At 36.8% G+C, this 21849-nt stretch overlaps 3 protein-coding genes across 4 annotated transcripts; 1 reads left to right on the top strand and 2 right to left on the bottom strand.

Moving 5' to 3' along the window:
* The first annotated feature begins 346 nt into the window (after positions 1–346).
* LOC100267367 (uncharacterized) lies at positions 347–6141 on the top strand. Of its 2 annotated transcripts, none has more exons than XM_002283292.5 (5): positions 347–696; positions 1064–1164; positions 4735–4816; positions 4921–5000; positions 5608–6141. In XM_002283292.5, exons 1-5 carry the CDS (start codon positions 655–657, stop codon positions 5852–5854), a joined length of 552 nt encoding a protein of 183 aa, XP_002283328.2. In that variant the 5' UTR covers positions 347–654; the 3' UTR covers positions 5855–6141. The 2 variants fall into 2 exon arrangements, with proteins under 2 accessions (XP_002283328.2, XP_010651005.1); XM_010652703.3 differs by having other exon boundaries at positions 5599–6141.
* Positions 6142–6503: 362 nt separating this feature from the next.
* Positions 6504–19873, bottom strand: LOC100245086 (uncharacterized). The gene is given in 7 exon segments (XM_019220302.2): positions 6504–7971; positions 8070–8100; positions 8204–8551; positions 9603–9695; positions 10099–12215; positions 12632–12735; positions 17881–19873. Coding segments are annotated over 7 exon segments (6066 nt in total). The 5' UTR covers positions 19859–19873; the 3' UTR covers positions 6504–6576.
* Positions 7951–9025, bottom strand: LOC104879545 (scarecrow-like protein 14). Its single transcript, XM_010652704.3, has one exon. The coding sequence runs from the start codon at positions 8539–8541 to the stop codon at positions 8152–8154; it is 390 nt and encodes a 129-aa protein (XP_010651006.1). The 5' UTR covers positions 8542–9025; the 3' UTR covers positions 7951–8151.
* Positions 19874–21849: the final 1976 nt, after the last annotated feature.

The following is a 21849-nucleotide window of genomic DNA, read 5'->3' as shown; positions in this document are numbered from 1 at the left end:
GATTGGATGTCATGATTATCAACATGTTCCGTTTCTTTTCTTAAAGTTTCTGTCTTTTTTTTTTTTTTTTGCCTTTTTTTATTTCTTAAAATAAAAATCAATCTTTCATGAAACAAATCTTAAACCTCTTTGCATGAATGAGGAACTCCACCTTGGAGAAGGTTTGGCAGCCAACTTGGATCATCATCCCACGTGTCTGGCCATATAATTTAAATATTTAAAAGCATAAACTTGAAATTAATTTACGAATTTTATTCCTTTGTTCAAGAATATGTTTGAAAGAGGGTTTAATTAATTAAAAATATTTTTAAAGACAATGGTTTAGTATTTGAATGTAAATTAAATAATATTTTAATAGTGTTTTTACTAATTTATATATATATATATATATATATAAAGTAATTTTAGGAATAAACCAAACTCCGAATCGAGTATCATGGGCCTGAGAGAAATCGGATCGAGTATTAGCCCGATCCGCCTGAAGTGTAACCCTAGCAACAAGGACCCTCGGAAAACTGCCCGCCTTCTCTAGTAAAACAGAGAGAGAAGGAGAGGTGCAGAGGCGTAGAGGGAGAGGTCGAGAGGGAAAGATTGTTGCTTCGAGCTCTATTGTGAGTTGTGATAGAAGGGAGGCACTGCTCCACGGAAGCTAAAATGTCAAAGCGGGAGCTTTCGAGTACTTTGAGGAACTTGAAGGTAAAACAATGGCAGACCACTAATAATTCTTGGAGTAATTTTCTATGTGTATTTTTCGTCGACTCCTGAACTGGGTTTCTCTTTAATCTTTTTGGGTATCCTTTGTTTCTTGGTAATTTTTCTTTATGTTTATGAAAATTCAACTTATTTGAGATTGTTTTGACATTCTCAATTGAAGTTTGAACTGGGTCTTGCTTAGATTCATCTGAGTGCTCTCAATTTCTTGATTTTAACGTGAGATTTAAACCGAGTGTTGCTTAAAATCAGCCAGTGGTCTTCCTTTTCTTTTCTTTTTTATGAGACGCCTAATTTGGCCTTGTCAATCCAAGAAGTGATTTTGGATATGTACCTCTTTTGTTTATTACAGTTCATGCAAAGGGCAAATCAGAAAGAGGAGAAGTCGAAGAAGGAAGAAGAGGTTAAACCTGAGGACAACTTCTTTTCACCCAATACCGTTAAAAGAAAATGGTACATATCTTCTTCTTCTATTGGTTATATTGAAATTTCTCATCAATCTCTGGTTGGTTGCTGAGAGAGTGGAGAAGAAATTTGAAGCTTTACACTTTAGTAACACCTGGATTCAGCCCTGTAACTTCAAAGGGCTTCCTTTGTGATAACCAGATAACATAAACTGGTTTCAAATTTCCTTTTATTTTCTCATCCTCCGTTTTCTCCACATCTAAATGGAATATGATGGATTTGGGCATTACCATGATTCTTGTATTCCTGGTTGATTTTTAGTTGTTAATTATTATGAAGTTATTATTTCTGATATTGGCTGCATTATTTCATACGTGCATTCTGTTTATTCGAGTCTAATTGACCTGCACTATTGAAAAGGGGAGAGGCAAGCAGATTATCTATTTATCTTGGAATGAAGGATTTTTAGAACTAACAACTGCAAAGTAGGGTGCCAGTTTACAGTTGATGATCTTACTGGAGCAATTGTTATTGTGCATTCTGACTATAAGCTGTCAACTTCAAGTTGTACCCATGCATAATTGGACTAGGCAATGAATTTGGTTCTCTGGAGATTGACGGTCAATTGTGTATAAAATGGGTTTCAGAGTAGTAATGTCTCTGCTTGACAAAAAAAAGGTAATGATCTCATCAAAAGCATGTATGGAAGAATGCCACGCTACTCTGAGCTCATTTGGTTCAAACAACCTTCAATTACCTATGCGGTGGCTGTGGATATTGGTAGACTGGTCATTTCATTTGATTATTTGTAATTCTCCATAACCATCACATGGTTAATGCATGGACTAAAAATTCACTTTCATTGAGTTTCAACTACGAAGGCAATGATACTAATTGTGACAGAAAGAGAACACTTTATTTGAAGGTTGCTACCCAAACTACGTCAGCCAAGTCAGCCAAGTCAAGCTGTGGCTGAGCAGGTTGGCTGGTGACTCCATTTCAAAGTGGATCCATGGCCATCCTTGTCTAATGTTGATGATTAGAAATTGCTTAGTTTGCATGGTAACTAGAAATGATTTGGTTTTCACTGATTTTAGTTTGTGCACCTTGCTCTGCATAAAACTAGGCTTTTTCTTTTTGTTTCTAGGTTATCTACTGATTTTCCATTTTTTTTTTTTATAGGAAACAACAAAGAAATATATTGATAGAATTAAGAAGTACAAAAGAAGGATGAGGAATCCTCCCAGAAAAGAAAACTAAACAACAAGAATACAAAAACAATAAGCTAAATGGTAATTACAAAAAGCAAACTCTCTTTGCTAGACCACCCCATTGGAGCTACACACTGCTAGCCAATCTAGTTGCAACACATTAAGGGGAATGCCCTTAAAATGCTGATTTTCTTATTTTGAAAATGAAGGTTTCACATTTTTCTGTTTTTCTCTCTGCTTTTCTTTTTTGTGGCAATCATTCTCTCAGAAGTCAGCCACTTTATGATGGCTTTTCATTTTTGGATTACTGGTGATTGACTTGTCTATTGATACATTATCATTAATTAAAGGTGCGAAGGTTACAAATAGTTAAACATTCATGACTAAATAACAGGCTTTAATCTGATAAGGACATTTAATGGTTGTTTGGAGCCAATAGGTTGGTGTGTCTGGTTCTTTTACTCTCATATGCTTCTTAATGTACTAGTTTCAGAAGGATTCCAATTGCTTTAGCCCTTTTATGGATTCATCTGTCTAAAAGCTCTACTGGATTGTCTGAACCAACTATGTGTAGATATCACCAAAAGGTTATAGCAGGAAATTCAGGGGTGCCAAACTTAGGAGTCCTTCACAGCGAGCACTTATTTGGAGAGACCAGATGATCATACAATGTGGGGAATCATTCAACATGATATGAAGATCTATTTATCTATGCTACTCATATATACTGATACTTGGGGATGTTTATTTTTGCCATCTCTTTCTTCCCCTTGGAAGCACTCCTTGACAACATTCTTTACAAGATGAAATGTTCTTCCACTTTTTGAAAACTTTGCTTGATATAACATTCTAAAAACTTAACACTTCCTACATAGGACTGTTACCAGATCATGGTTGCTGCTTAGTTCATTGTTCAACATGCAATATTCCTAGTGCAAGTTAGGGAAGCCAAATGGTTATAGCAATGTTTCAATATCAATATCAATGTTGTGATATCACCAAAAGGTTATAGCATGCATTTAGGGTAGCCAGATGTAGAGTCTGTCACAGGAACCACTTATTGGGGAGATTAGATGATCATACAATGCAGGGGAATCATTCGGTCTAAGATGGAGATCCAGCCATCTGTGCTTCTCATTTATACTGCTACCTGGGAATTTTTATTTTTTAAGTTTCTTTTTCTCTATCTTGGAAGCACTTCTCGACAAAATTCTTTACTAGATAAAAAGCTGTGCCTGTTCTTGAAAACTTTGCTTAATATAACATCTAAAAATTTGACACTTCATGGTACTACTTACAAAATCCTGGCGGTTATTGATTTATTGCTCAACATACAACATTCATAGTACAATGTTCCAATGTTTATGTCTGTCAGGTACCACTTTGGCCACTGTATGATAGAAATTATATCCTAACCATGAGCATTCATGCATATTTAGAAATCCAATGCAGTTAAATCAGGTAATCTGACCTTCGCCACCCTAATATGAAGGTTATGGGATTCTTGTGACTGTGTTCAGTTTAGGACTTTGTGGCCCAAATGTTCCCTGCTGCCATTTTCATTCATATCCCAAAATTGATTTTACAGTTCATGTCCTTAACCTTAGATCTCTTGGTGAAATCCTTCTGCTTCAAATCATAGGCTTCTAGTGTTACAACCCAAGACTGTTATGATTCATGCTAATACCTCAATCAAGAAAATTTGGGCCTCAAACTAGAGTAGGACAGGTTTCATTTTTCACAATTATAAGCCTTTTGGGAAAAAGTGAAAAAAATGAAAAGTAAAGAAACTGTACCATACTATGACCTTTTGCATTACACTTATTTTTGAATAGTTGAAAATAAGGACATTGCTGCTAAGAGATTTTGTAAATTGAAAGGGTTGTGCAGGTATTGAAGGGTTCGATGAAAATTTGGTGTGTTAATACAGATATAATTCATCTGTGTGGTAGTTGTAGAAAGATGCAAATCTTTTTAATGGGGTCTGTTCTTGACAAGTTGTGGATATGAGAACAGATGTTAGCATCCTTTTCTTTGTTTGACATGAATCAAAGAAGAGCAATCATGCTGTGGCATGTTATACAATGTGCAATAGCCACCTGTAATCTATTTGAACATCCTTAACAGCTGTCTTAAATGCTTTCAACTTCTAGAAATGCACTTCCTGATCTCCCATGTCCTGCAAAAAGTAGGTGTAAACTGTCATATAAACAACCTTATTTGAGTGAGGTATCTTGCAAATACACTGCAAGATTAATACTCCCCATAAATATGCTAGTAGAATTGTGTATTATGGAATAGCTTCTACTACCTTTTTGGAGCTACTTATTTACTGCCATTTCCCCCAGATGGTTTCAAATGTTTAACTAGTTTCATTTGGATAACTATTGCTTTCACATATGTGCAGTGTGGTTATAGTGGAAGGAGATCCCCATCCAGGAGCAACAAAAGGGCGCATGTCATTTCAAAATTTCAATCCTGCCATTGATGTGAGTATAAGGTCATGTGACCTGAAAAGTTTTCAAAGACTATTCACCTCCTGTGCATCTATTGTGGCTTTTGTTCTCCTTATCTCAAAGCCTTGTCTTGGTAGAAACTGAATGATGCAGCCAACCCTTGTCAGCCAGCAGTCTCTGCCACCTGTTCTAACAATCAAAGTGAAAAAAATTGTAGGTGGGTTGTTTGATCCTTTAAATTCTCTTGAACTTTTTTATTCTATCAGTTCCATATATGATCTTTGCAGGATTGTTCATACTGCTCTTGAACTAATTCTTGACATCTATCTGCAACCTTTGGAAATTGGGATTAAAAAAAAAAAAAATACTGCTTCAAATTGGTTTGAGAAAATTGCTGCAACCTTCTGTCACCAGTTATGGTAATATTGTCAATCCTGTGAACATAGATTCTAAAACTTTCTGTCACCTGCTTCAGCTGTAATCTACAGAAAATGTGCGTCATAAAATTGTTACCTGAGTGCAGATTGTAAGTTAAGATTTCCTTGAGTTGATTTGGGATTGTTTAGTTATTTCATGTCAAAAATATGGTGGAAACCAACTCCTGAGTTTCCCTATGACTTCAATTGGCTGGAAGCTCATGTATTGTTTATGTAGTCCCATGGAGTCAGGGGATTGCAGCAATTCACTTAACCAAGTTTGGAGCTAGTTTCAGTGTTTCCTATGTGTATGAGTCTCTTCTCCTTAAAAAAAGGTCAGTCTCATTATGGAAATGTACCGATACAACTTCTAATTATTTTCCATTTACATTGTTAAAGAGAAAACAGGTCTTCATTAGATGGAGAAGAGAGCATGAATGTGGATAAACCCAACTGTGATTCAAATGGAGACCTTAAACGGAAACAGCCTGAAGAAGTGTCTGAGTCTCAACGTCCAAGCAAATCACCCAAGGATGACCAAGGTGCTCGGAAATCATCCCCAAACAACAGTAGAGGTTCTCACAAGCAATCAAAGCACGAGAAGCTGGACTGGAATGTTCTGAGACCACCAAAGAGTCAGAACAAAAGAGCATAAACTTAATCAGGCCCTTGCCATTCACATTCACAATGGTTTGACGTCCTCTCTATCTACTAGCAGCTCCGAATAGTATTTGAATTTTGTAACCTTGTAATTCTACTAGTAATGGTAGTCAAATTTCTTATCCAGCGTTTATCTATTCATTTTTAGAGGGATGGGATTTGTTTTTCTTTCCAGTTCTTTTCTCTTTTCTTTTTCAATTAGTTACTGTCATTCCCATAACTGTGAAGAAAATTGTATGCTACTATCAATCTAATGGTGTGGATTCTGCACTCTTCAGGGCACCATCTTTTCAAGCCTTCTGGAATTTGACATTTGATCTTCGAATAACAGTATGATGTTAGGTGGATTCGGTTTTTGATTCTCAAACACCCCAAAAACCAACCCACGAACCACAGCACTAGGGAGATGATGAACTCAGACGTCAAGAAGGAAGAAGTTAATACAATGCAATGTGATATGGAAACCACACACTGTTGGGGTTCAACTTCCTCATATTTGCCAGAATACATAGGCTTAGCTACCAAAAATTACTCATGGTGCTATCATTACATTCTAAAGGCCGTAAAATAACTGCCACAAGTTCTGCTTAGACATACACTGACAGTGATCATCCATTGAAGGAACAGTAAGAAATATGCAGTAACAGAATACTGCTGCTAGTACACCATGATCCTCCTTTCTGGGTGGTAGACTTCATTGCTCACATTTAGCAACTCCTAGCAAGGCTTCCAACAGGAGAGAGCATGGATTGTTCTCCCCTTCCAACCCTGCAGCATCCACCCACCATCCTCCTCCACCATAAAATTCTTATGAAAACCTTGCTTCACAGTAGTTCTCACTCTGGACAAGATCTCCTGGTCTAAAAGAAGCTGCCTGAAACCCGCCTTCACATTCCGAGCCTGCCACTGCTTGTATGTTTCTGGCCTTTCAAATCTCTCTGAACCCTCATGAGCTATGATATTCATGGAATACCTTCCATATACCACTTTCTCAAACAGCATCCTATCTTGATCTTCTCGTGGTACAGTAGCATCAAGCATGTCAAATAGTGCATCATACTGGTGGAGTGCCTCCTTAAACCTAAGTAGGAAGAAGGGGCCATTGAAGGAACCACTCACAATTCCATGGATGAAAATTTCTGGATTGATCCTCCTGATTAGGTTGAGAACGGCATCCCTAGGACAGTCTTCCACTACGGTCTCATCCAGCAGGTTCTTTAACCTATACAAACTGTTCACAACAAGCTTCTCATCTTTGTCAATCTTGAGATCCTCAAGTCTAATATTTTCCCACTTCTCCGCTATGGCATGGTACTCAAAAGGGACCTTAAATCTATTACAATAATCTGCTAAGCGATATCCTGAATCCTCAACCCTTTCAGCTGGCCGAAAACCGGGTTGAGGAAAGTCTATTCCAGTAATGCGTAGTCTGGGAGGCCCACCAGGCCTCTGTGAGAGATGCTGGATAAAGGAAGGCCATTGGAAACCAAAGAGAATACCAAAATCAATAATGTGCAGCCTTGTTGCTTTCTCAGCTACTTTCCCAATCATCCAGTTTCCAAAGAAATACGACATTCTCTTGAAAGGGCATGCTGAGGCATATACCTTGTAAGCTCTTATGATATCAGCAGCTAACGGCCTTTCAATACCTGGGGCTTTGTACTCTTCATATATCTTCATTCCAAGGCCAACCAGGCGTGCCTCAAGGCCATTAGCAAAGAAATGAGCCAATCTTTGGGACCCATCACCCATAGGAGAGGAGTGTTGCCTAATCAGCTTCAGTAGTTCAGTTGCAGCTCTCTGATCATTGCCCGCCACAGCTTGTGCGCATTGAATTAAAAGTGACCTCAAATCCACCACTTCCCCTTTACTGCGCCTCTTAACGCGGCCTACTTTAGTATTAGACCCTTTTGATCGCTCATTCTGCTGCAACTTCTTGCTTGCTTCATCATCATTAATACAAAGCTTGGACATATTTAAATCGTTATAGAGCAATGCCTCATCAAAAACATTGGGTGGCTCAGAATTTTGAGCATGAACTGCCATTTGTTTTGTACTCCTCCCTTGCAAATCATCACCATCATTCTCATGTTGATTTTCTTTCCCTTCAACCTAGCTTTTTCCCGTGATTCTGAAGGAGCTGATATATCCCTTACACGAGCTACGGGTTGGCTCTCACAACATGAACCAGGAGCTAGAAAGGTACTTACGGAATTGTCTAGCAGCACATGGTTGATATCACTGAAGTTCCCTGGAGAGCATAAGATTTTTGAATTGGACTGCAACATATGGTCAAGGAGGGGTGTGCTCGAGAGAGGCTCCAAAATGGCCTAGATCAGAGAACCAGTTTGAATCAACAAAGTTGTTAGCAGCACTAGAACTACTGGAATTCTGAACAAAATTGCCATCTGGATTCGCTGAGGCTTCATCAATATGGCGAAGAGGCAGATGAGTCTCACTGAGGACTTCGTAGAAGGATTTCTCAGCAGCTTGGAGGGCCAAGCTATCATGCAACGTGTTTGTCTTTTCCTCAATATTGTCTTCCATGAGCATCCTGTTTATGTACTTGAGACTAGCATTGACGAAGCCCCCTTCCTCTGGGGAAGCCTCTTCCAGTCTCGGCCCTGCAGATTGAGCTCCATTACCAGGCTGAGAATCGTTTGGATGGGAAGGAGGGTCCATGAGATAGGCACTGAGGTTCAGGAAGAGATCAAAAAGGGCAAGAAGTTTAACTGCATCCTAAGTTTGGTTTCTGAGAAAACTGAGGGAAAGAAAAAGAAAATATTGAGTTTGTGCTATACAATATGACTTAAATTCTTCAGAAAAAGGGCAGCGAAGATCAAAAGAAGCTGAGAGAATAGACAGAATACCATAAATACTATAAATTCAGTGTAGCTGAGATAATAGACAGAACATTGAAAGTACACACTGACGAGAGGGAAAAATCAGCGGAAGAATTCACAGACCAAAGGAGGAAATCTCCTGCTGATCGGAGAACTAGAACTGTATAAAAAGGGATTTCCAAAAATACTGTATGGGAAGAGATGCACTGTGGAGCTTCAACATAACTTACTAACGGTTCATATACGTTTGATTAGGTAAGCACCAAATAAAAAAATTGTTAAAATAAAATGATTATCATCAAAGGAAAAATACTACAGTACCGCACCGCAGCCTACCCGAGTCCAAAGTGGGTACGCAATACCATTCTAAATGGACCCTTAAGGAAAATATGAAAAAAATAAAATTAAATTTATATATTTTTAAATAATTTAATTATTATATAAAAGAAAAAGATTTGTAAAATAAATTTGAAGAAAAATCTGACATTACTTAAAAAAATAAAAAAAAGGAAAATTGATTATCTGTGTGTCTTTACTCTTTAGTGATTGAATGTTATCACTACTGAATTTTCAATTCCCTAGCAAACTGGCCAATGTTTGATCGGGATAGTGGGAGTTGGGTTCAAAAGAGGCGGCTCTGCCCAGTGACATACTCTGAATCCCTGCAAATATAAACAATCTTCTCATAATTTCTGTCTTCCTTCTGTTTTTCGAGAAGAAAAAGGAGGTGGCTATGCACTTAGTCTCAACCGATGACAAATTCAACAAAAAGCAAGGCTGCGGTGCTCTAGTGGTGCAAAAGCCCAGGTCTTTGTCAGAATTGATGAACAACTGAGGAAGCTATTATCCATTTCATAGATTTTGGAACAACCCAGAACCAGTTTCTACATTTTTCTTTACCTTTGATCCTTCTGCTTCATAATTTCCACATTCCCATCTCTACATATTGTAATTACAAACTGAACCACGGTGCCCCAACTACTACACTCACAGCTAAGTAATATCACAAAGAAATTGGTAAAATTACAATATAAAAAAAAAAAATACAGACTAAACCAGAGTTCAACAGAATCTGACTATATCTTATATTTTCTTCAAATGTCTTCAACAAAGATTTCTAGGGCTAACTCCATTTACATAGTAAGAAAGTCACTAAAAATGAATGACAAGCTGCACAGAAAGTTCCTGGAACCCACCATAGATTGATGATCTGGGGGCAAGCAAAACATAGAGCTCACATATTCAGCACTATGTAAACAAGCACCGAGTGTCTTGAAGGGACCGTCATGGTAAAAAGAATTCAGTATCTTTGCTGGGTTCTCTCACAGATCCAAAAAAATAATCTAGTAGAGGACTCTGATCCACCTTTCTGCCTTGAAGAAGCCCTGCCTTTCAAAGCTCAGAATGAGGTTTCCAACAGGAGATGGCGTAGATGATTCGCCCCTTCCAACCTTGTAGCATCCACCCACCATCCTCATCCACAACAAAATCCTTATGGTAATCCAACTTCACAGTACTCCTCACATTTGTCACTATCTCCTGGTCTAATGGAAGTTGCCTCAACCCTGCCCTCACATTCCGGATCTGCCACTGCTTGTATGTTTCTGGCCTTTCGAACCTCTCTGAACCCTCACATGCTATGATGTTCATAATATCCATTCCAAATATCTCCCGCTCAAACAGCATCCTCTCTTGATCTTCACGGGGTACAGTTGCCTCAAACATATCAAACAGTGTATCGTAGTGGAAGAGCGACTCCCGAAACCGTGTGACGAAGAAGGGGGCGTTGAAAGTCCCATTAACAACCCCATGGATGAACACAGCAGGGTTAATCTCCCTGATTAATTTCAGAACAGCATCCCTTGGACTGTTGGCAACTACTGTTTCATCAAGCAGGTTCTTCAGCCGATACAAACAGTTCACAACAACAACCTCGTCTTTCTCAATCTTGAGATCCTCAAGTCGAATGGTATCCCACTTCTGTGCTATGGCTTTGTACTCAAATGGGACATTAAATCTGTCACAATAATTTGCTAATCTTCGGCCTGTCTCCTCAACTCTTTCTTCTGGGCGAAATCCAGGTTGTGGATGGTCTATTCCGGTAATCCGAAGCTTGGGAGGGCCGCCGGGTCTGGATGAGAGGAGCTGGATAAGGCAGGGCCATTGGAAACCGTAGAGAATACCGAAATCGATAATGTGCAACCTTGTTTCTCGCTCAGCTAGTTTTGCCATGGTTCGATTTGCAAATTTATGACTCATCCTCCTAAGAGGACATACTGTGACATATAACCTGTACGCCTTTATTATATCACCAGCCGGCGTTCTTTTCCTAACGAGGGCTTTAGACATCTCCAATCCGGTGCCAGACAAGCGTGCTTCAAGGCTATTAGCGAAGAAATGAGCCAACCTTTGAACCCCATCGCCACAAGGAGAGGAGTGCTGCCTGATCATCTTCAGAAGGTCATTTGCAGACCTCAGATTACTGCCGGCCAGAGCCTGCGCGCACTGCGTTAGAAGTGCCCTCAAATCCACAACTTCCCCTTTGTTGCCCTGTTTCTTACGACGCCCTGCTTTACCATTAGCTTTTGATTCCCCATTCTTCTGCAATTTCTTTCTTGCTTCCTCCTCAACGATACAAATTCCAGACACATTTAAATCTTCACAGAGCAATGCACTGTCGAAAACCTCAGATGGCTCACACTCTTCAGCATAAAGTGCAGATTGTTTCGTGCTCCTCTCTTCTGAATCATAACCATCACCCCGTTGTTGCTTTTTCTTTCCTCTGATACCACCCTTTTCCGTCTCCAGAGCCTTTCCATTCGCTTCAAAAGGAATCGCTATATTGTTCTCCAGATCATAAATTACACGTTCAACAGATTGGCTCTCCCTAAATAAACCACCTTTCAAAGGGGCACTTACAGGAGAGTCTATGAACTGTGAATTCGACATAACATTGGACTGCCATACCTGATTCACAAGAGGGGTTTGCAGGTAGGAGGCTTCAAACTGGCCTGCCCAGTCTGATTCAACAAAGCTATTAGCAGTAGCATCGCTGTTACTACTGGAACTGCTGCAACTTGTCACAGGATTATCATCTGGGCTCTCGATGTTTCGACCAATAGACTGAGGGGAATTGGGTTGAGGGAGAAACGGCTCACCAAGAACATCATAGAAGGATTTCTCAGCAGCTAGGAGGGCCACGCTGTCCTGCAACATGCAATTCTTATCCTCCAAGTCCTCTTCCATAAGAATATCACCTATGTACTTGTACATAGCAACGGAGAAGTCGCCTTCTTCAGTTGGAGGCCCTTCCGGTGTCGCCCCAGATGTGGCCGAGTTACAAGGCTGATGATTGGTTGGTAGGAAAGGAGGATCCATGGTGCCCTGACTGAGCTTGTTGGATCTCTCAACAAGATTCTGATCTGAATAGCTGGAGACCGACACCGAGTCATGGTCGAATTTGAATTCTGGCATGGAACCAGAAAATTCTCCGAGAAGGGTATCCATGGATAGCTAGAGAACATCAGAGCGGAGATTTCCCACAAGTCTAAAGCTAGAAGAATGAGGAAAAAGACAATAAAATTAGGAATCCGAGCTACATATAATATGGCTTCAATTATGAACAGAAAAGGAAGAGAACAAGAGAGGACAGTAGAAGATCGTCACAGGATACGATTTTTTTTTGGGTAAATTAAGTGGGAAATCATCTACCAATAACAGGAAAATCAGAACTGTTTTCACACTCGGGTGCTTTCCGGGAAATTTTGGTGAGCAAAGTATCTTTTGATATTCCCAATGGGCGATCCTTAACCCACGCGACACAGAAAGCGAGTGTGAAAGATCGAGACTGGGCTTGTGGAAGAAGGTATAGCACGCGCCTCGGCTGCGGTTTCATTTAGATTTGAGGTGTACAATTAATTAAGATTAACCTTCCAACAATAACCCATTGTCTCAAAGCGGACAGCCGCCCCAATGCGACATTTCCATCGCCTGAGGAGGATGTGGCCGTGGATTTCCACTTTATCGCTAAAACCTAAAAGGAAGTGACATGCCGAAATTTGTTACTTATTAGTTATTTTTACCGTCTCTTTTTCATCTTTCTTATATCGTCTCATTTATAATCATTGGCTCGACCGATAATTCTATTTCACACGTGAAAAACATGACATAGGGATAATCATTGCCTACATCTATTTTTGACAAACAAAATCCTTTTATATTTAATATACATTAAATTCTTTTATATTTTTAAAATATACGTGTATAAAATAGGTAATAAAAATCATGGGTAGAAATGAGGATGAAGTAAATCATAATACCACGTGAGAGAATCAAAATTTTGACAAAAATGTTATAATTATTAAATATTCATATTTAAAATGTAGTACATACATGAGATAATTATAAAATATTTATACTAAAAAATGAGATATTTCTTCTTTCATAATTGTAAAACACACTCTTATTAGAATTGAACAAATGAAATAAAAAAGGATATGAAATTAAAAATAAGTTAATTAATATGGAGTAACTTTAAATTATAATAATAAGTTATTTTATTAAATATATTTAATTTATTTAATAATTTAAATTAAATTATTAAATTATAATATTATATTAAGTTAATAATTTAGTAAGTGGTGTTTGTTTTTTTACTTAATTCTAAATAGAACTTTAATGTTTAATAGTGTTAAATATTAGGTTGTTTATTTTTATAGTATTTCATTTCTATTGAGTATTAAAAAGTAAAAAAAAAAAAATTATTTGTTATTTTTTCTATTTAGAAAAAGTTACATATTTTGGTTTTTCCTATTTAATAAAAAATTTATAATAAGTCATGAAAAAGTAAAAAAACAAATAACTTAAATTTTGAAAATAAATTGTTTTTAGCAATAAACCAAAAAAACAAATACCACTTGTTTTTTTTATAAAACTTAATACTCATTATTTAATGATTTAAGTTAAATTTAAGTTAATTTTAAGTTAAATTATTTTTAAGTTGTTATCTTAAAACTTATTACTTATTTTTTTCTTAACTAAAAGTAATTTAAAATTTATTTTAAGTTATACATATTTACTTTCATTAGTTGTAATTAATGTTTATCAACATTAATTTTAACTAATATCTATTTTTATTAATTTTAAGTAATAAATTTACTTATTAAACATCCGTATTTAAAGTATTTTAATATATAAGGTAACTTTAAAATATTTACTACAAAAAATGAGTGCTAAATATATTTTTATTAGATGTGAAAAAATAAGATAAAAAACATTTAAGTCATTTTTAACTTTAAGTTATAATACTAAATTACTTAATAATTTAAATTATGTAATTAAATCTTATTAAATTGATTTATATCAAACATGTTTAATCTACCTAATAATTTAAATTAAATTATTAAATTACTTAAATAATTAAATTGATTTAACACCTTTTCAATGACATAAAGAATGGAGAGATTTTCAACTACTCCATGACATGTAAAATGGATAAACAAAACCATTGGACCTTGGTTCTAATAATTCCTTTTGGATTGACCAATAAAATCAACCCAAGAAAATATAGTTCCCATAGTTTGAAAACGAAAGCTTGTGTTGATTACATGTTAATTTAGGTAGGGGGCAAAATAGAACAAAATTATTTCAGGCCAATGTTTAATTAAATGTGCAAATTTGGCTGGTTAGTGCCTTGTTGAAGGCCTTTTTTTTTGGGGGTGGGGGTGGGGGGAAAGGGCGGGGGCATGGGGCCACTTGCCGCACTGGCCAGTGGCCACATGGTGGCTCCGGCAGTGACAGGCACCGACCCAGACAAAAGGCCAACTCAACCTCCATTATTATTACTTCTTGACGCAGTCTCCAGCCGTGAAAAAGGAAGTGGCACTTGTGAAAGTGGACCAGATTCATGGCAGCCTCTCACTTTTCTCCCACTTAAGCCAACAATCTTATGTGTATGATTCTGATTCTACCTTTTCCAACATTTTGTTTGTTCATGTACCCGTCTCATTCCATTAGAGTTGAGTCCTGGTCTAATATTGAACTTCTCGTGGCTCGCTATGCCTCAAGCTGCTCCGACTCAGCATATTTTCAATCTTCCTCATGCTTCAACACTCACATTATGATACCATCTGTCGTGAACATCCTTTGTTTGGTCACCATTTTTTAGGGTTATAACTTTGCCCCGCCTGTGCTTCACTCCATTCCAACCCAAAAACAATAATTAGAGTCTTACCTTCAACTTTAACTTGAAATATTCTCAACTTCATTTTTTTTAAGCTGGAATAAAGTTCAAATGAAGTATATTAGACTTGGATTTTTCAGATTGCATAATTTTTTTTATATATTTATGCCAAATTTGAATAATAAATAAGACCAAATTTCAAGATAATAATAAATAAAAAAAAGTAAAATTGAATTTATACATCTTTTTAAAAATTTTAGAAAGTGTACAATATGATTATGATTTGACATTTTTATTAAATTTAAAATGAAATAAAAAAATGCATAGAATAATATAAATTATAAATATTATTCAAATATTAATTTAGGTTCAAATGAGGTTTAGATTGCCCAAACCCTAACTTGAGCTTAACCCAAATACAATTTGGGTTGTAAAAACTTAATCTAAGCTCAATTTAAATATTAAAAATGGTTATCTAAATTTGTCCAAAGGTTGAATCAACTCAACTAAGTTTTATCGGGTTTATTCTTACAATTTTAGAAGACAAGTACTTATTTTAAAAGAAATATAAAGAAAATTTATAATATATAAATATTCATAACTTAATTTTAATTCCCTTAACTTTTTTCATGAAGAATTGAACATGAATTTTTTTCTATAAATTTTCTTTTCTCATATTTTTCTCGTTCAAATTTTTCAAAAATTAAATATAATTATGAAAGAAAAGCATAAAAGAACAAAAACAAAATTAAATTAGAAAAACTGAACCATTTTTTTTTTCTCTCTCTATTCGTGCTACTGATGAATCCAAATCAGTAGTAGGATCAACTAGGGATGGCAAAAAAAATCTTTCGGGTCAGATTCCACAAGGGTCCCCATGGTAGGGCGGGAACAAGATAAACATAATCGAGGTTGGAGGGGAGGAAACATTGAAAACACAAGTCAAGGATACAGGACCACAGGACCTGTGCTCCACCAATTAATATTTTATAAATAATAATATATTTATATTATTACAATATTTATTATATTTAGTTATTTACATTTTGCATTAATAATATATTGACTATCTATTTTTATCTTGGATTTGTAACCAAAAGTAGAAAAATTAGATTATAATTTTCTTGTAAGTTCATTTAAATTATGATTGCAAGTCCAATTATATTAGAATTTATAACAAAAAAAAATATATATTAGAAGCATTTTAGGAATAGGTATTTCCATCTTGATTAACTTTAAAGCTCTTTGGAAGTAGATAGATATTCAGACATGAAAATAGGGGTATAAGTGAGCACTACTTCAATAGTTTGATTGAGTTTGCTAGGAATTTTCTCACCATTTTTTGTTATCATTCACAACACCATCTTTTAAGGTTGCCACTAGAAGAGATGGTCCCCAATACTTCAATAATAGAAGCAGTACTTGCACTTGAATTGTCCCTTTCTTTCCCTAAGGTAAGCCCGCTTGGATAGAGTTTTATCCCAATTTGGGCTGACCCTTACCAAGGTTATAACTAATCTTTGAACCTAAAGATCTAGTCATCCTCTTTAGTTGGACTTCAATCCAAGTTTCTAACTCCCTCATTCTCTCAAAAGGTATCTTATTTTCATCATCTACATCTTTGAAATTTGTATTTTTTTTTTTTAATTTTGATGTCAATCTCCATAATCAATTTTGGTTGACTTAATCTCGCCCCTACAGTAGTACTTAGATTCAAATTTAAACGACTAACTCAAATCCACCTCTAAACACACCTTTAAAAACAAGTCTTTGGCAATCTCTTCATTCTTTTAATTGACTCTTAAAATCACCCTAGTTTAAGACATGATTTTTTTTACTATATTGGCTCCCCAATATTCAATAGAAAGACCAATCATCTAAGCACATAGAGTGGTTAACTAAGGATTTCACTAAAAGGATCAACTTCCTCTCTCCATTTTTAAGAATAATAACTTGTTTTTTAATATAAAAAAAAATGTCTTTCTTCCCATACCGTAGAGCAATCCTCAAAAGTAGAAAATTTATAAAGAAATAAGTCATCTCCCAAATCTATGAAAAATGACTGACGTGAAGTTTTCCATTATATTTTCATTTTGAAAGAAATGGATTTTAGAAGAGTCAACTTTCCCCATACTTTACCTATGAGGTAAAGCTTGGAGAAACTCTCACAACAAGCCAAGTCTTCTAGACTAGAATTTGAGATAGGCTCGAGAATGGGAACATAAGACACAAAATAGACTCCTAACCTTAGTAAGAATACCTTTGAAATCCATTTTATAAAAGGAGAAACCATTAGAATAAGCGAAGACCAACAAGGAGAAGTCCCAATATTTGGAATTAGTAAAGAACTTAGGGGAGAGCATGCCTTTTATAATCGCCAAAAATAAGACTAACCAAATGTGGAGGTTTAGGTAGCTTTCAATTGTCTTAATCTATTGGTCCCCTTGAAAAGCCAAGAAGGAACACGAGTAGTCAAAAACAAAATCTGAAAGTACATTAAATTCAAGAAAGGAAAACACATAATAGATTAAATGCACTCTGTACCAAGTAACTGTTATCCATGTCATGTAAAAGTTGATCCAGTTCCAATATCACTAAGAAAATAATAGATCTAATAGGCTCATATGCTACCTAATTCTTAGTGATACCATTGCTGATCAATGGTTCAATTAATTCAAACAACCCGTTGATCTAATTTTAAAAAACCATCATAGTAACTTAAAATTCCCGCTCTTTAACCATTTCAAACAACCCGTTGATCTAATTATATGCTAAATGAAAATGCTTAATTTGTAACACAATTTGTTTTCTTAAGAGAGAGCATGACATTGGAAAATATATGTTTTACAAAACGGGAAGGGCCTTTAAACGTACCTAGTGAACATTTCTTGATTTGGTGGGCGAGGAAAGAGGAAAAAAGAAAGGCGAAAGCAAGAGTCGATAGTGGTAGCAGAGCAGAGCAGCATATAATGTACCCTACTCCATGGCTTTTCAAGCTTCAAAGGTGGTGGCAAGGCTTCCAACAGGAGATGGCATAGATGACTCGCCCCTTCCAACCGTGGAGCATCCACCCGCCATCCACTTCCACCACAAAATCCTTGTGGTAATCCATCTTCACGATATTCCTCACTTTCATCAGTATCTCCTGCTCTAAGGGAAGCTGCCTCAACCCTGCCCTCTCATTCCGAGCTTGCCACTGCTTGTAAATGTCCGGCCTTTCAATCCTCTCTGAGCCCTCACATGCTATGATGTTCATGATATCTTTTCCATATATCTCTCTCTCAAACATCATCCTTCCTTCATCTTCACGTGGCACTGAAGCATCTAACATATCAAACAACGCATCGAAGTGGAACAGTGCCTCCCGGAACCGTGTAAAGAAGAAGGGCGTATTGAAGTTTCCATTTAAAACACCATGGATGAAAATATCTGGATTAATCCTCCTGATCAGTTCCAGAACTGCATCCTTGAGGCACTTGTCTGTTACTGTTTCGTCAAGCAGGTTCTTCATCCGATAAATGCTATTCACAACAAGCACCCCATCTCTGTCAATCTCCAGGTCCTCAACTTTAATAGTCTCCCACCTTTGCGCTATGGCTTTGTACTCAAATGGGACCTTGAATCTCTTACAATAATTGGCTAAGCGGCGTCCTGTCTCCTCAACCCTTTCTGCCGGCCGGAAACCAGGCTGAGGAAAATCTATCCCAGTGATGCGGAGCTTGGGAGGCCCACCAGGTCTCAGAGAGAGGAACTGGATGAGGCAGGGCCACTGGAAACCATAGAGGACGCCAAAATCAATAATATGCAGCCTTGTTGCACCCTCGGCTAGCTTTGCAATCACCCGATTGGCATATCTATTTGACATCCTTTTGAAAGGGCAGGCTGAGACGTATAACTGGTAGGCTTTGATCACATCAGCAACTGATGTCCTCTTGGTGGCAAGGGCTGTATACATTTGTAATCCTGTTCCAGCAAGTCGTGCCTCAAGGCTGTTTGCGAAGAAATGTGCCAATCTTTGAGATCCATTGCCGAAAGGAGAGGAGTGTTGCCTAATCAGCTTCAGTATATCATTTGCAGCTCTCTGATTGTAGGCTGCCACGGCTTGTGCACATTGAATTAAGAGTGCATTCAAATCCACCAGTTCCCCTTTGTTGTGCTTCTTCTTAACACGACCTGCTTTGCCATTCGACCCTTTTGATTGCTCGTTCTGATGCAACTTCTTGCCTGCTTCACCATCACGTGGGAGCAAGGCACTATCAAACATCTCATCAGATGGTTCATCAGGCTCTTCAGTGTAGAGTGCTGAATGCTTGCTACATCTGCCTTGGGAATCATCGCCTTCATCTGGGTGTTGATTTTTCCTTCCCCTCGGCCCATTGGATGAGTAAGACCTCCTATCTGCCTCTGCATCATTTTCTTCAAAAGGAATCCATGTATTCGGCTGCAGTATGTGATTTACAAGAGGCGTTGGCACACGAGAGGCTTCTAACTGGCCTAACTCAACCATTTCGAATTCAACAAAGTTGTTGGCAGCAGCATTGCTGTTACCACTGGAACTGCTGCAACCCAGCACAGAAGCATCATCCGGACTATGGAGATGGACGTGATATGGAGGAGGATTGGGCGGAGGCTGAGGAGGAGACCGGTTTCCGAGGACATCATAGAAGGATTTCTCAGCAGCTAGGAGGGCCACGCAGTCCTGAAACATGCAGTTCTTGTCTTCCAATTCGTCTTCCATAAGAATCTCGCCCATGTACTTGAGCATTGCAATGGATAACTCGCAGTCCTCTGCAGAATCCTCCTCCAATCTGGCACCAGAAACTGTAGCCGAGTTGTAAGGATGAGATTTGGTCGGGAGGAAAGGAGGATCCATGAATCTCTCAACAACATTATGATCTGAATTAATGGAAACCGACTCGTGGTACAATTTTTGCCCGTTCTTGGAGCCTGAAAATTTTCTAGGAATGGAATCCATGAAAGCTGATGGAAATTTGATTTCGAACGTGTAACTCTAATCCTCTGTTTCGTTTCTTAGAGAACTGAGAAGAAAATAAGAAAATGTCGAAGAAAGTCAGAAATTCACTTCGGGAGACTTTCCAAGCTAGGGAACTCTGGGTTCAGACATAGGTCCACAAATGCTATCTGCCGAAGACGAATTCGTGAGTGGAACAACGAAGGGAATTAGGGATGCACCGAATAATATTCCACGCGCCCCCATTGCGGTTGTCATTGTACTGATGTAGACAATCCACCCGCACGATCCCACTCTTTCGCTATTGCAGGTGAATTACCGGATAGCCGCCACAAGACGACAAGTTTTATTGACTCTCTAACCTGGAGCCGCCACTCTACTCTACTTAAATTACCATAACGCCCTGCCGGCTAGCTTGCGTCAAAATTGCGAACGGAAGGGTTGAAAAACTAATAATGTAAGTCATATTTTAATCGTTTAATTCTTTAATATAATTAATGTATATATTCTATCACCGCAAATAACCTTTACCCTAAATAATAATTTTTTATGTTCACAATTGAATTTTTTTAATAACAATCATTTGCATGGTTGAACGAACTAATAATTTATGGTGAAAGGTTTGTCATTAAGCAGTTTTTCGCACGGAACATTGTGTATTAATGAATACAAAAATTAATCAACATTTTTTTATCAACCACTTAGTATTAGCATTATAGATTTATTATATCTCATCTCGAATAAAAAAAAAGTTTATGACATTAACAATATATGTATGAATTCCTTTTAATTATATAAACGTGTTTTAAAATTACGTTTTCATTAGACTTGGAATAGATAATATTTATACAATTGAGAGTAAATTGTTAGGTTTTCGATCTCGATATAATCTTTTATTTGTTCAATCCCCTTGTCCAGCACAAGATAAAGATATTGTGTTTGTATAAGATATTTTGGATATCACATGAAATATGAGAAATACATCTGTATAGTTAAGAAGGGGTCAAATATAATTGATCACAATGAACCATATTTTAAAAACTATCTTACAACAATGATTAAGGGAATGTGTAGAATTTTGGGACATAGAGAAAGACATGGATTAATGAATACCTCCTGAGGTGGTTGTTGTGGCTGCTGGTGAGGAAAATTTAAGGTGGACCACCGCCCTTTCAAATTTTCAATAGTTAAAAGGGGTATCAATAATGTTAGCGATTTTCCATAATTAATTAGATTCATGGCACTTAGATTGGATTCATCATGGAATATGAACCTTTTTCTTCCACTTTTACCTCATACCTTGTACCATTTTAATTAAATATTTCCTAACATTTCCAGAAATTTGACTAAAGGTCTCTGCTTCAGTCACTGGTTTGAAGTTTTGTGGACACCTGTTCGAAATCAACAATGTGTTCATGCACCTGTCTCGTCTAAGATGCTGTTTTTTGGCCTTTTAATGACACTTTGATTAATAGGTGTTGTTTAAAAGCAATTATTAAACGAATCTCTGATGTCCTCACTATATTATAAGATGCTGTAACAATCGGACTACGTATTAATGCAAGCAACACCGCCTTCATGTAGAGACAATTGAAACTCAAAATCAACAAATATCTCTGCTCAGACATAAAAAAATTTGGACCGTAATTAGATAAATGGTTGAACAAATAATGTAAATTCTGAAAATAAATTAATTTTAGCAAAACCTCAAAAAAAAACAAACACCCTTTAAATTTTAATCATTTTAACAATTATTATCTTTTTAAACCAGATATCTAAAAATTTGAATAAAAACAATACAAAATAAAAAATATATTCATATTTGATTTTAATGATCCCACTTCCATTACTTTCAAAAAAATAAGCAAATCATGCATATGGAATAATAATAATAATAATAATAATAAAGTGCTCAAAAAAATGACCTTTGGAAGTAATTTTCAATTATTTTAAAAATAAAATTATTCCAAAAACTCAAATGTAGAAAATGTATT

This window comes from Vitis vinifera, chromosome 6 (genome assembly GCF_030704535.1).
Source record: "Vitis vinifera cultivar Pinot Noir 40024 chromosome 6, ASM3070453v1".
NCBI lineage: Eukaryota > Viridiplantae > Streptophyta > Magnoliopsida > Vitales > Vitaceae > Vitis > Vitis vinifera.
This window is presented reverse-complemented; position numbering and strand designations above follow the sequence as displayed.